Source organism: Somniosus microcephalus, chromosome 7, assembly GCF_052327205.1.
Source record: "Somniosus microcephalus isolate GS21.2 chromosome 7, FLI_Smic_1.0, whole genome shotgun sequence".
In the NCBI taxonomy this organism is placed as follows: Eukaryota; Metazoa; Chordata; class Chondrichthyes; order Squaliformes; family Somniosidae; genus Somniosus; species Somniosus microcephalus.
Genome location: NC_140993.1, coordinates 126,324,407 through 126,338,191, shown reverse-complemented (window position 1 = coordinate 126,338,191; position 13,785 = coordinate 126,324,407). Strand labels below are relative to the sequence as shown.

General features: G+C 41.1%; 1 protein-coding gene across 7 annotated transcripts in view; it reads left to right on the top strand.

Annotated features, from left to right (window-relative positions):
* rb1cc1 (RB1-inducible coiled-coil 1) overlaps positions 1 to 13,785 on the top strand; it is a 246,401-nt gene that overhangs the window by 204,900 nt on the left and 27,716 nt on the right. For 6 of the 7 annotated variants that reach the window (XM_085992919.1, XM_085992924.1, XM_085992922.1 and 3 more), the window contains 2 exons: positions 1,471 to 1,518; positions 5,755 to 5,813. In XM_085992919.1, the coding sequence (XP_085849045.1) occupies positions 1,471 to 1,518; positions 5,755 to 5,813 (107 nt within the window). The remainder of the gene's footprint in view (positions 1 to 1,470; positions 1,519 to 5,754; positions 5,814 to 13,785) is intronic. The other variant, XM_085992923.1, reaches the window with a different exon arrangement.

The window sequence follows — 13,785 nt, the reverse complement described above, 5'->3', positions numbered from 1 at the left end:
CACCTTACCACTCAGTTTTTAAGCCTCCTTAAATTCTTATCTGCCTTTGCTAAATTCTTCCCCCTCCTCCCCAACTACCTCCCCACCTTGTGTCTGATATACTTCCTTTTTTGCTTCTTCGGTGGTGTTGTCTTCATCATTACAATAAAAGCCTACTCAATTGGACCTTACCAGAATATTTTTTAATACATTCATATTTGTATCTGGGTATTGGAGATCCAATTGCAATAGTCTTAAGCAGTAGCAAAGGAGGCATTGGTATACACCTAGCAGTATGTTTCCTGCCTTGCAAATGAGTCCCCAAAAGTTATGAACAAAATGTAGCTGTTGTTGAAAATGAGCAGTTGTTCCTCGTATGTTGGGAGAGTTCTTCTGGCCAACATTTATCCCTCAATCAACACCCAACAAAAAATAGATTTAGTGGTCATTCATCTTATTGCTGTCGGTGGAACCTTGTACATAAATTTTCTATGTTTTTCTGTGTAACAACAGGGACTACACTTCAAAATAATTTGTTGGCTATAAAGTGTTTTGGGATGTTCCCGGGGCACAAAAGGCCATCTATAAAAGCAAGCGCTCTTCTTTCTTACATACGTGTTTTATCTTTTTCTTTGTTTCATATTTAATTCATTGTTGCCCTCTACCTGCATTAGATATGAGCAATTCAGTGGTAAAAATGTTGATGCACTTAACTTAAGCTCTTCTCTTAGCTGGAAGAATGTGTCATTGCCTTCTTTTGCTTTACATAAACTGTTCTAATAGGGCAACTTTCATTTGATTTACCCATCAGCAGTAATCATGTTTATATTGCTTCTGCAAGTCAGAACTTTTTGAATGTTGGTCATGTTCCTTTATTCATGCCTTTTTTGTGTGGTTACTATTTTTCATTTTTTCCACACATCTATTTTTATCATATTTACAAATTAATCATTCTTTAAATGTATTTTATTTTCCTGTACCTTTTTTAAACAAAAAATCTTCGACCATTTTCTTTCTCAACAACCTCTTGAGGTTGCATCACATTTTTCACAACCTTCAATTGACCAACGTTGAGCTGGCATCTTCCTTTTGAAATAAAGAAAAGTTCCCACTATGCAATTGGATTAAGTATGGAAAAACATCTCATGGTTCTAATATTTAATCTATTTGTAAATAATACGATCTCTGGTTTAAGGCACATTCCGATACGACTGACTCAACATTGTGTAAAAAGAAAGTCATGAGTTCCATGATGTTTTAACTGATGCTGCTGCTTTGTGCACATATGAGGGGAAGGAATTGAAAAAAAATGTTTATCAAATGTAATTTGATGAATACATCTTATTTAAACCTTTTGCTGGTACCTGATGGTGGCATTTTACCCTTTCACTCAAGTACTTTTTATCTTGACAATCAATTAAATAACATTTCTAAGTTTTATGTTAAATGTGCTACCAGTTTAAAAATTGTATTTATTTTGCTTGCTTGTAGACATTACAAATGAAAGAAGAGGAGAATAAACGTTTAAATCAAAGATTGGTATGTATTCTGTTTGGGCCACAAAGCAAATAAACATTTTTATTTGGTCCAACTCTTTACTGTCAGAACAATAGTTTCCGAATAAACGCTACAATGCGCTATTTTAATTCTACTGCTCTACTCGAAAACTGGAAAGGGGTGGAGGAAGTGGTGAGAAAAGTAATGTCATTACCTGCCAATTTGCAAGTGCTTCCCAACTTTTAAGTTGTTTCTTTCTCCTAAAATGTTAGGTTCTGTTGAAAATTCCACTATAGCACTTCTAAAATAGAAAAATTCAAATTATTTTCTGTTTGTAATGATATTCACCTGTGTTGTCTTAAACACTAGGTTTTAGTTTGTAAACAAGTGCAGCACGCTTCAACAAATGTTTCTTGCAGAGAATTTTTATCCTGAGTGTTTTAAATTGGTATTTTTTTATGCAAGTGCCTGATTTTAGTTTTGAGGGGGAAGTTTGCATTTTTAAACTCTTTTGGGGGATGATTCTATCATTTTGTCCCCTTTTTTCAGAATCTTTTTGCTCCAAACCATAGGCATGTAATTACTCGAGTTGTTTTGGTCTCTTCGAAAATGTCCAGAAAGGGAGTACATAAGCTGGCAAATAACTGAGGAACTTCCAGCTTGGAAGATAGATGCACTATTTAATGAAATAAATTAATACAGTCCATATGAAATTAGTGCACAATGAAAGTAGAATAATACTGGAGCAGTATATTCATTGTACATTAAAATTAATAATCTTGATATTACATTTGGAGTACTAATATTAAAACGGGTTTCTCTCAGTATCTCAGGCCATTGAAGCAATTATTTACATTCCAAATCACAAGTTACTATTGTGCAGCAATTCTGAATGACTTGTTTTTGCATACTGTCATTTTAACGCCCAAAGGAAATGCGTCATTATAAGCGCTACTAAGTAACTCAAAGGCCATAACTTTCTAAACTTCAGTGCAGCATATTTCATTCTGCCATCCATTCTGTGCTTACTTTGTCTAAACTAAAAACATAGCTGTGATTACTGGTTAACTGTAGCTAGCCTTTGACTGGAAAAACTCCTTACCCTTGATACTGTTTTTAACAGTCTATGCGAGGAATGTTACTATGAAAATAATTGGAAATAGTTGATTCAAATTTTTTTTTTTTTTTTTTTTTTTACAATAACGAGGTCTATATTTCTCATTAAGAACACTCTTCATAAGGGGCTGGTGTCAAAATCGAAGCATGGCAGGCACAGTAATCTTCAGGAGCTATTTTACTTCTGCAACAACTTGTTTTCTTTGTGCTTTTCATATTTTTGATGAGCACCCTTGATTACTGAATGAGGGAACAACTTTTCAACAAAGAGCTTTAAAGAATTTTCTGAGAAATTCACATTTGATGTTCCAAATGGTTCTTTTTTGACATTGACTTTAAAGAGTGCTGCATGTTTGTAGTGTCTGGCATGTTTTACTACGTAATGTTTATATCTCCCTTGTATGGTGTGTGTGTTCTGAATTTTTTATTATATGTATTTAGGATTTCCAGTTTTCTTATTTTCTATATCAGTACTGTAGTTGATTTTTGACCAAATGTGGACCTTCTCATTTTTTTTAAAGAAAAATTGTTGCTCTATCCCTGAACCAAAAATCATTACAAACAATATGGTTCAAAAATGCATGGAGTTGAGCCTTTGTGACTGTTTTGTCTGAAGTGTTATAATGCTGATATTAACGCTTGTTTTGTAACCAAAAAACTCTTTTATTGAACCATGTTACAAATTATGCCTCTTAATTCACTGATGAAAATGTTCAAACATCGAGAAAACTGAAAATACCTGAAAGGAGCATGTAAAGGCTTTTTGAAAAGGCTTTTGTCTGTGACTGGCAGAATTTTAGTATTTTCTGGTTTTTTTTTTAGATGGATTTTGGTTTAAATTATAATCCTTACATATTGGAGTATTTGTTACAATGATGTGAAAGCCACACGTGTAACTCTTGTAGTGAGTGGTGGCAAAGATTGATTGTAAATCAGCTTTAGGTTGGCATGTCATTTGTATATCAGATTTGAAATTAGTTTATGGACAAGGTTTTCCAAGAGTTGTATTTTGTTTACCAGTATGGGTAGTCAACAGAATGTTTATACATGCGAACTCTAGTTTTCTGCATCCTGATTTGAATTTTGTCATTTTCTCCTACAAATGAGGATGGCAAAAGGTTGTGGATACATTTTGAACTCTTAACAGTCTCCAGCACTGTCCTAAGGTCCATAATTAATAATCATGTTAATTGTCATGCAAAATAAATCCAGTAGATTGTACCACAAAAGCAGTACTGGATTTTTGTACTTCATAGTTGATTTTTGATGATTGATTTTTATAAACTGTTTTCATTGGTAGTGTTGAGTAATGTACACATTTCAAGCTTCTGTACTACAGAATGCAAAACCATAGTGAACACAAAATGATAAAATCTGGAATTGAACACAACAATCTAAAATTGATTGCTATGTGCAATTCAATTTTAAACTCTAAAGGAATACTTAAACCTCCCACTTCAATTTAATGTCTCCTTTTCTGCCTACATGAGGCAGAATAAAAAATCTGCCAATGTTCTTGTGTGCACTTCCTTTTGGTCAGCTCAATAGGCAATCTCTGGGAGAATTCATGTTTTAAGATGTATTTACCTTCCTTGGGCCTGGGCTGCACTCAGATGCCTTCCCTGATAGTTTGCTGTCAAAATACATCAGAACACCAAATATTGCACTTCCTTTTTATGAAAGAACATGTATAGATTTACCTCTGTCATACTTTATTTCCATGTTTTGTACTTTTGAAACTACTGGTTCTGAGGCTGCCTGTTTCTAATTGGTAGCATTTGTCTAATAGTGCAGCAAGTATGTAATACATATCTGTGAACTGTTTCTAGCCAATATAAAAAATTACTGTAAAAATGCAACATTAAACACAAACAGTTTACCCTTGATAAGAGACCTTGAGAGATAGATGTTGAGAGGAACCCTGTGAAAGAGAGTGACACCCTCCCCTCTGAGACTTGGAGAACAAAATTCCAGAAGATCCACTTTTTCCCCACTTTTTCTTTTTTTTGTTTCCAGTTGCTCCACTGTTTTCCATCAGATTTCCTCATCCTATCTCGCTAACATGCCAGCAACTCCAATGAGTGAAAGACCCCATAAAAAACCTGGTGAAAGATAACTGCAGAGATAAGAAATCTGAGCTACATCACAATAGTAGTGAAAGACAGGGACAAAGGAATTTGAGCTTAAAATTCAGCATGTGAAACAGATGTTTTAATGTGGGGAATTTTAGATTTGGCCAAGTATTTTTTGAAAAATGCGCATTGCAACATGTAATCAAGCTGGTTATACTTTCTAGAAATCTAATTGATCTTTGAATTTATTATATCAGCTTGACTCAGCAGTAGCACTCTTGCTTCTGAGTAAGGAGGTTGTGAGTTGAAGCCCCACTCTGGGGCATGAACACAAAATCTAGGCCGATACTTCATTGCAATACTGAGGGAGTACTGCATTGTCAGCGATACTGTCTTTCGGATGAGCTGTTAACCCACGGTGCCATTTGCTATTTCAGGTTGACGTAAAAATACTATTTGAATAAGAGCAGGGAATTCTGGTGTCCTGACCAATATTTATCCCTCACAAATACTAATAAAAGCAGATTAACTGGTCAACTATTTCATTGTTTTTGTGGGACCTTGCTATGTGCAAAAATTGGCTGCCAGGTTTGCTTTCAAAATAATACATTGGCTGTGAGCATTTAGAGATATCCTGAGGATACGAAAGGTGGTCAAAGCATTGACGCATCCCTGTGGTTAATAGGTAGTTAATTAAAAATGAACATTGTTTTATTAGACATCAAACAGTATTTTTAGTACCGGTTGTTTGTTCCAGTGAACATTTCAATGTGCTCTTGAAACTCAGTTCATGCAGGGAGTTTCTTCAAGATTACTACAAACCATTTTAGAATGTAGTCAACTCAATTATAGTTTAATTTTTCTACCTGATTTATTTACTTTTATAAACTGCATATTTACTGACTTCTTTCAGCTACCAGCCATGATCTGATCTCATAGCATTAATTTTAAAGCAAGAGAAGCATCTACTCGATTTGTGCTTTGTCATGTTAATGAAGCTTATGTACAATTACTGTGTTTTGGCTGCAATATACTTTTCTAAAAAAAAAAAAAATTTCATGGGGTAAATGTTCGACTTTTCATTTTTCAGATGTCTCAGAGCATGTCCTCTGTATCTTCCAGACATTCTGACAAAATAGCTATTCGAGAGTAAGTATTTTCCTTTCGTTAAAGTAATATTACTCAGACATTCATTGGTATATTTTGTGTTTGTATATGTACATTTCTTTACATTGTGTGGATCTGACTAAGGAGAAACTGATTTGCACAACTGATGCTGGAATACCACAGGATACTTTTAAGATTGAATTGCGTAGGTGCTGGATTTTGGAGGGAAAAAAAATTCAGATCCTCTTCCCCGCTGCACCCCCCCCCCCCCCCCCCGCATCCCTGAAAATATTGGCCCGGATTTTGGGGTCAGCGGCGAACAAGCAATGCTAGCCATTCATTACATGTGCCAGACTTTCTATGGGCTTTTCCACTGTAACTTGCGGTTATTAGAAATCTAAAACAGCACGGCGCCCACACAGGGCATCTGGGACCTATGTGAACAGGGCAAACTCCTTAACCAATCCGATTGAAGAATCCTTACTGAGGTTAAAAAAGCATATGGTTTACTTTAATATTCTATTGTTCGATTTATAAACCCAAGAGATCATGCCAGAACTTCATAAATCACTGGTTAGGCCTCAGCTGGAGTATTGTGGACAATTTTGGGCACCGCTCTTCAGGAAAGATGTAAAGGCATTAGAAAGGGTACAGAGGAGGTTTACCAGGATGATACCAGGGATGAGGGACTTCAGTTATGACGAGAGATTGGAAAAGTTAGGACTGTTCCCCTGGGAACAGAGAAGGTTAAGAGGTGACCTAATAAGAGGTTTTGATAGAATAAATAGGGAAAAACTATTCCCTCTGATGAGTGAGTCAATAACTAGAGGTCATAGATTCATAATCATTGGAAAAGATCTAGAAGGGAGATGAGGAGAAACTTTTTCACTGAGTTGTTAAGATCTGAAACGCTCTACCTGAAAAGGTGGTGGAAGCTGGTTCCATAAATAATTTTATAAGGGAGTTGGACAGCTACTTGAGCATGAGGAGCTTGCAAGGTTATGGACAAAAAGCAGTGATATGGAACTAAGCAAGACTGCTCTTTCATAGAGCCAGCACAGGCAAAATGGCGGCCTCCTGTGCTGTAAGTATCTATGATTCTATGACACGCAGAGTCTGTGCCAGGAATATAAGTTAGAATAGTTCAATGCCAAATCATGTACAGAAGCAAAATAAAGTGAGCTAAAGACAGATGGGATTAAGAGAGTGTAAAAGAGACGGAAAGAAAAAGTAAAAAAACACTTACTACATTTTTTTATTTCTTTAAATCTCCCAACAATAGTGAAGGAATGAGACTCCACATTTGTAAAAGTGAATTTTCAGTGCCAAAGAGGTGGTTTGGTAGTAATTAAGACTTATCATGCCGTTTGAAATTCACTTACACTTGAATGGACAAGCCATAACCTTTTCTACAGTGTTTAGTGGGTATCTATCATGTAAGTACCCCAACTTCATCCCGTTCCATATGTTTCAGTGGTGAGTCTCTGGGTGAGATACTGGTATAGCGCAGCTTCTGGAGGTGCAGGGCAACTTGGATAGCAACTTTGATTTCTGCATTTAACTGCGCATGTGCGGTCCGATTTACCCTTTAATAACGGTGAGCGCTGATAGCCTCACCGTTATTTGCACCGCAAAATCCGGGCCATTGACTCCTTGGTAGGGATAACGACCTGTAGCAGGAACTTTGGACGATTGAATTTTCTTCCCTTCCTAATTTGGACACACTGATTATTGAGCCCCTACCGCATACTGTGTTTCTTTCTTTCCTCCCCACCGCCACCCTTCCCATCCCCCCCCCCTCCCTGCATCGAAAAGGAGACCTTTTTACTTTTCTACTAAAACATTAAGTATGCATGATTTTGATGTGAAGCAATACAAGCATATATGGTGTGACCGGTATTGCAACAAAAAAAATTCAAATATTCATTTCATCTGGACTTGTCTCTTGTGCTAGATCTTGATCCAGCTCATCAGCACAGCCCTCTGCATGTTTCTGCCATGATAATGTTACAAAAGGTATTTCTGTTGCAAGAAATACGGTACAGGAAACTCTTTTTTTTAATCCGGCACTGACGGGACTGCCGTGGTGCCGGTTGATCAAAACATCCGGATTACAGAGAGGTATACTTACAAGGTAAGAGAGTAGGTGCAGGAGCCCTGGTTACACAGCACTTTTGCAGGAGTCCCGGTTACACGGCCATAGATCCAGGAGTCCCTGTTGCACGGCCACAGGTGCAGGAACCCCGGTTACACGGCCACAGATCCAGGGACCCCGGTTACACGGCCAGTAATATATAGTAAAATTACCTGATCCTACTCCTGAATTTTGCCGGTTAAGAGAGATTTCCAAATATTTAGGTGCCGGTTAAAAGAGAGTTTCCTGATTAAGAAATTCTCCCTAACCATGTCCAACCCCCTCCCCCGGGCTAGAATTTTACAAATTACAAATAATCATTAAAATAGCTATGGAAATTTTATTTTTTATTACCTGCGTAATTTATTTGACATTGTGATACTTTCGTGTGCCACTAAAAACAGTAAACACCCTCTGCAAAACCACAGAGAATGGAATGGCTGCCTCCCAACTAGATGGTTAAGGGATTTGAGTTCTAGCACCGTCTGTCACTTGAATTTTGCATGCCATTGATGTAAACTAGCTAGATCAGTTCTCACTTTAGCCTCTGGATGGTGTGCTTCACTTTAACATGATACGGGAACAGACTACAAGCATATCTGCTCTGGTGTAAAAATGAAGTCACAAAATACCACTGATACTTTCATTAATGGAACAAGTTCTTCAGGAAAACATTTTGTTTAAAGTTGAAACAAGATCAGACTTCAAGCATCTATGGCATGAACAGACAAGTTAACGTTTCGGATGTAACCCTTCATTAGAACTGATGATGTTTAAAATTAATATTGGATAGCTGTAGCAGAAATTTGCTGTATATATATGAATGTTGTAAGACTGGTCTTGATTTGACTGACATTGACTCAGAGGTAAAATAAACTTTGGTTGCTGACTTAGATGTGCTTTTAACCAATATTGAAATGATCAAAATGTTGTTTATTATTCCACGATTTAAGATCTCTTTTTCATTTTCTTATCCTTTGTTAGGCTATGTTACAAAATCAGGTCTGATAACATTCTGATCACTGATGTATAGCAGCAATGTTCTTTAACTATCTGGAAAAAAAATAGACAGCTGTCCCTTTAAGAATCTTTGAATCGGAGCAATGTTATCATCCTCTTCCTGCAGTATAGAAGTCTCTGAGGTTTCAATCATTGACAATACTATCTTGGACATCTTCCTGTCTAACTTACAGTCTATCCCCAGGGAAATAAAATCCTAGCTCTCTCTCCAAAGCATGTTCTAATTCCCAGCTCCATGTCCTCTGGCCACCTGCCACACACCACTGCCATTCTTAATCTGCTTCCACAAGTGTTTTTATCTGTCACTATCTCAAAACCTGTTTTTTCTGTTCTGATATTTTCTCCATTTTAGCAAAGTTACCTACTTCTATTAGAATAGGTTTATTAATCTAGCTCCCCATTTCTAGGTTCAAACTTAAACTTTCTCCACCCCAATTATATGAAATCTTCTCTCCCCCCACCATCACCAACCCTCCTTTTTGCTCTATTTACCCTCTCCACAAGGCTGTTGCCACTTCATTTCAGGTGAAGGACATCCCTTCGGTATAGGTTTTCCTTATCCCAAAATGGACTCCAGTGCCCCAAGAATGTGAACCCTTCTCACCTGCCCAACCCTACAGCCACATTTTGACTCTTTCAATTTTCCTTTCTTTAACTTGCCAAGCTCCTTGCATAGGAAGTAGAAACTACCACCCTTGAGATTTAGTTTTTCAATCCATACCCATTTCCTTAAACTCCCTGGCCTAGAAATTCGGTTGGTAGCGCCAGCGATTAGCGCCTAAAGAGCCCGAGAATTGGGGCGTTACCCAATTTTCGGGCGGGCGCTGTGAATATAGTGCCACCTCCCATATTGAGTATGATTTTAGCGCCGGCGCTAACTCTTTGTGCGCGCCCACGGGCGCAGGCAGATTATGACGTCATTTCAGTGTGCAACGCCGTTTTTGCGCCCCGGACCGGATATCCGGTTGCACCCGCAACCTTTCCGCCTGGCGCTATTCGTGACAGTTGGATGGAGCGTTCCCAGGCCCTTCTTGGACTCTGGGGGCGCTATTTAAAGGGGACAGCACTAGTATAAAAGCTGCAGCCATTTGGGCTGGCCATCCTGATCGTTGCTGGATAGAGTTGCTGACCTTCTGTTGGACAGTAATTTTCTCATTGAGCCTTCGGAGGCACTGGCACTGGCAGCTTGAGGGCCCGGCTCCCGAGCTGGTGGTGCAGCATCTGAAAGCAGGGAGGTGGAAGAGTGGCTTTAGCAAAAGGACAGGTTCGCAGCAAGGGATGCCAGATTGCGGCAAGGCTATGACATGGGTCCACAGTGAGAAAGCATGCTGGCGGGGGGAACAAGTAGAAGGAGACAGTTGTAAGAGGTGAGAACCTTACCATCGCTGTCGACAATGGGGTCGGTAGCTGCAGTGGTTACAGGACCACTCGGACGTCCTCCAAGAATCTGGTGGACTCTCTCCTCGAGATCCATGAGAGTGACCACTTGTGGAGGTCCTCCACCGGTGCGAAGCTGGTCTTTGCCAATCCTCGCCAGCATGGACTGCAGGGGAAAGGAGGGGAAGTTATGTTACCTGATGCCCTGAGTGATCATCTCATGCCCCCCATGGTGCAAGAGCCCTTACATGACGCCCTGAGTCAAATGTGCATGTGTGTGCCCAGAAAGGGCCATGGGTGCTTGCTGGCAAATGGCCAATGGGGCACAGGCCACCCTGTAGCCATAAAGTCAGGTGCAAATGAAGGGATGCAGAAGTTTGCAGGAACAACACCCACCCTCACGACCCGAGTGAGGTCGTTGAATTTCTTTCTGCATTGGACAGGGCTCCTGGTCACCATGCTGCTGGAGTTGACCCTCTGGCATACATCCCTCCAAGCTCGTCGGTAGTCCTTATGATTCGGCCTCCTGCCATTGTCTGGGTAGAGAACATCTCGCCGGCGCTCCACTGCGGTCACCAATTGCTCCAGAGCCTCATTGAGGAAGCGCTCTGCTCTCTGTCTCACCTTCTCCATCTGGTCCAAGTTTTTATCGCCAGAGAAGGGCCTGTACCGATTCCGAGGCCTGCAAGGCGCAGAGTGTGGATGCTGAAGCTGACTGACCCACCCCTTTAAGAGCTAGCCGGTGCCTGGAAGTCTCGTGGTCATCGGTAATTGAGAGCACCTGCGCTGAGCCCGTCCGCTCCGATATTGGGTTGCGTCGGAAGTTTAGCGCCTTAGGAGTCCCGTGTAACGCCTGAATTCGCGCCTCAATCACCTTTAGGGGCGATGCAACCCAATATCGCGCCAGGCGGCGATAAGTTTCGTCTGGCTAAGAACTGGCGCTGCGCAAAGTTTAAACGCCTCAAGCCGGGCTATACCCAATTTCTAGGCCCCTGTGCGTTACCTCAAAATGCATTCTACCTATGTTGTTTGGTTCCAGCATAGACCATGAGTTTTGGCTGCTCTACCTCCCTTTCCAGAAAGTTTTCAGTATATTCCTTGATGTTCATCCTGGCACCAGGGAGGCAACATACCATTTGGACTTCTGGTCACAACTGCCAAAAAAAAGGCTGTTTGCTTCGCTGACTCTACAATCCCCCTCTACTACCACTTTCAACTAGCTTGTCAGCCTTCTGGAAGATACCTTGTTCTACAGTGCCACAATGCTGCTTAGGACTACCCTTCATTGAGTTACTGTCCACCCAATACTTGCCCAACTCTTTCTGTTTTGGACAGTTTCAGTAACTCGGTTCCCTGCATATGTGAGAGTTGTCTCCTTCTGCTACCCCTGCAGATGGTCTTGCACTTCTCTCTCTTTCTACGCTTTCCCTTTTGTTGGGTAAGGTATAGAGATTTGCGTATCTCTGGTAAACAGGATCGAGTGCAAGCCAACATGGTGGATATATTGGCCTAGAAATTCGGTTTTGGCGCAGCGAGGGCTTTACCGCCGGAAGTTAGTGCCGGCGCTAAGTCCCCCTGCGCGCGCCAAAAATTCAGTAGCGCCGCGCCCAAACGGCTGTTGGCGCTACTGAGGGGTCTCAGCGCCTCAAAACTGGCGCCACGCGCCGCATTGCGGCGCTATTCCGGCGCTGCGGCGCCCGCTGCGGTGCGGCAGGCTCGGGAAGTGCAGGCCTCCTCCTTCCGTTAAGGAGGAGCTGCCTGCACCCGGCCGCGGCCCGCGATAATCTTTTTAAAAATGAGCCCGGCACCTCGGACAAGTGCCGGGCTTGCTTCTGTTCCGGGGGGGGGGAAAGTCCGGGGAGGGAGCTGCGGCCGGCCGCCGCGGGGCCTTTAATGCGCCGGCGCAAAGTTCTGTAAGGCACCTCTGCCAGAACGTTGCTTGCGGCTGCCACGGGCGAGGCGGCCGCAACTCAATTTCCGAGTTCGGGCGGGTTACCATGGCAACCGGGACGCTGCGCACACCGATGACGTCATCGGTGCCGGCGCAGCGCTACCGGCCTAACGCCGATTTAGGGCCCCTGTCAATTTCTAAACTGGCCATAACTTCGGCGCTAGGCCCTCTAGCGCCTCAAAAGTGGCGCTAAGGCCAGTGAATTTCTAGGCCATTGTGTTTAATCGAAGTTTAGGACGGAATATAACACACTAGTAAAACAGCAAAAACATTCTCTCGCGCGCTCTCTCTCTCTTTTCTTAACGCTCTTGACTCTATCTTCCTTAACCCAGCAAGTACAAGGCCTGGCCAGAGCTGTCGCACGTTAGCCAGTCGCTAACTTCATCTAGCAAATGGCCCATTCTAAGATGGATACCTTGGCTTCCTCAAAATCCTTTCATTCTATGTCTTTTCCTAATTATCTTTTAATTATCTTCGCAAGCAGTTCTGCGAAACAAACTCCAAATTCTAGCTGTAGAGATTATAACATGGTTATTAGTAATAATGGAAGAAACATAGGCTGGGCCTTTACTAGCCAAATTAAAGATACATTAACAAAGTCAAAACCCTAACTTACAAACAACAGATAACTAGCCTGACAGGGCCATCCTATGGGCCTCCGTGTGGAATGTTTATGCTTCACCTAATCTAACTGATTAAAAAGACTGTCTCAAATTCTAATGCAAGCTTTCCAGGAAAACAAAACTCATCATTTAAACACAGTATTATTCATGTAGCCATATACATTTTTAGGCTCCCCTAGTTTCTAACAAAGGGCATCAAGTGATATTCATAGAAATATGCTGCCCATGGGTACAACTGAAGATCCATGAGGGCCCTTATATCGCTCTCTTCACACACCACGAGGATTTTTTGCACTTTCCTCCCTCTGTGTCCAACTTAAAAATGTAAATAGTGTAAGATTGAACTCCCATCAGCACCAAACCCTTGCAAGATTCAGACTTCCCTTACTCACCGAACCCAAATAATAATTATAGAAAAAGAACTTCTATCTAAATGCATCTTAATATTGAACTTAAATAATAACTAAATAGCCTCCAACGATGAACTCCTGCTGAAAGAAAAGAAAGACTTGCATTTATATAGCACCTTTCATGACCAACGAACTTCTCAAAGCGCTTTATAGCCAATGAAGTACTTTTGGAGTGTAGTCACTGTTGTAATGTGGAAAACGCGGCAGCCAATTTGCACACAGCAAACTCCCACAAACAGCAATGTGATGATGACCAGATAATTTTTTTTTGTTATGTTGGTTGAGGGATAAATATTGACCAGGACACCGGGGAGAACTCCCCTGCTCTTCTTCGAAATAGTGCCATGGGATCTTTTACATCCACCTGAGAGAGCAGACGGGGCCTCGGTTTAACATCTCATCCGAAAGATGGCACCTCCGACAGTACAGCACTCTCAGTACTGCACTGGAGTGTCAGCCTAGCTTTATATGCTCAAGTCCCCTGGAGTGGGACTTGAAC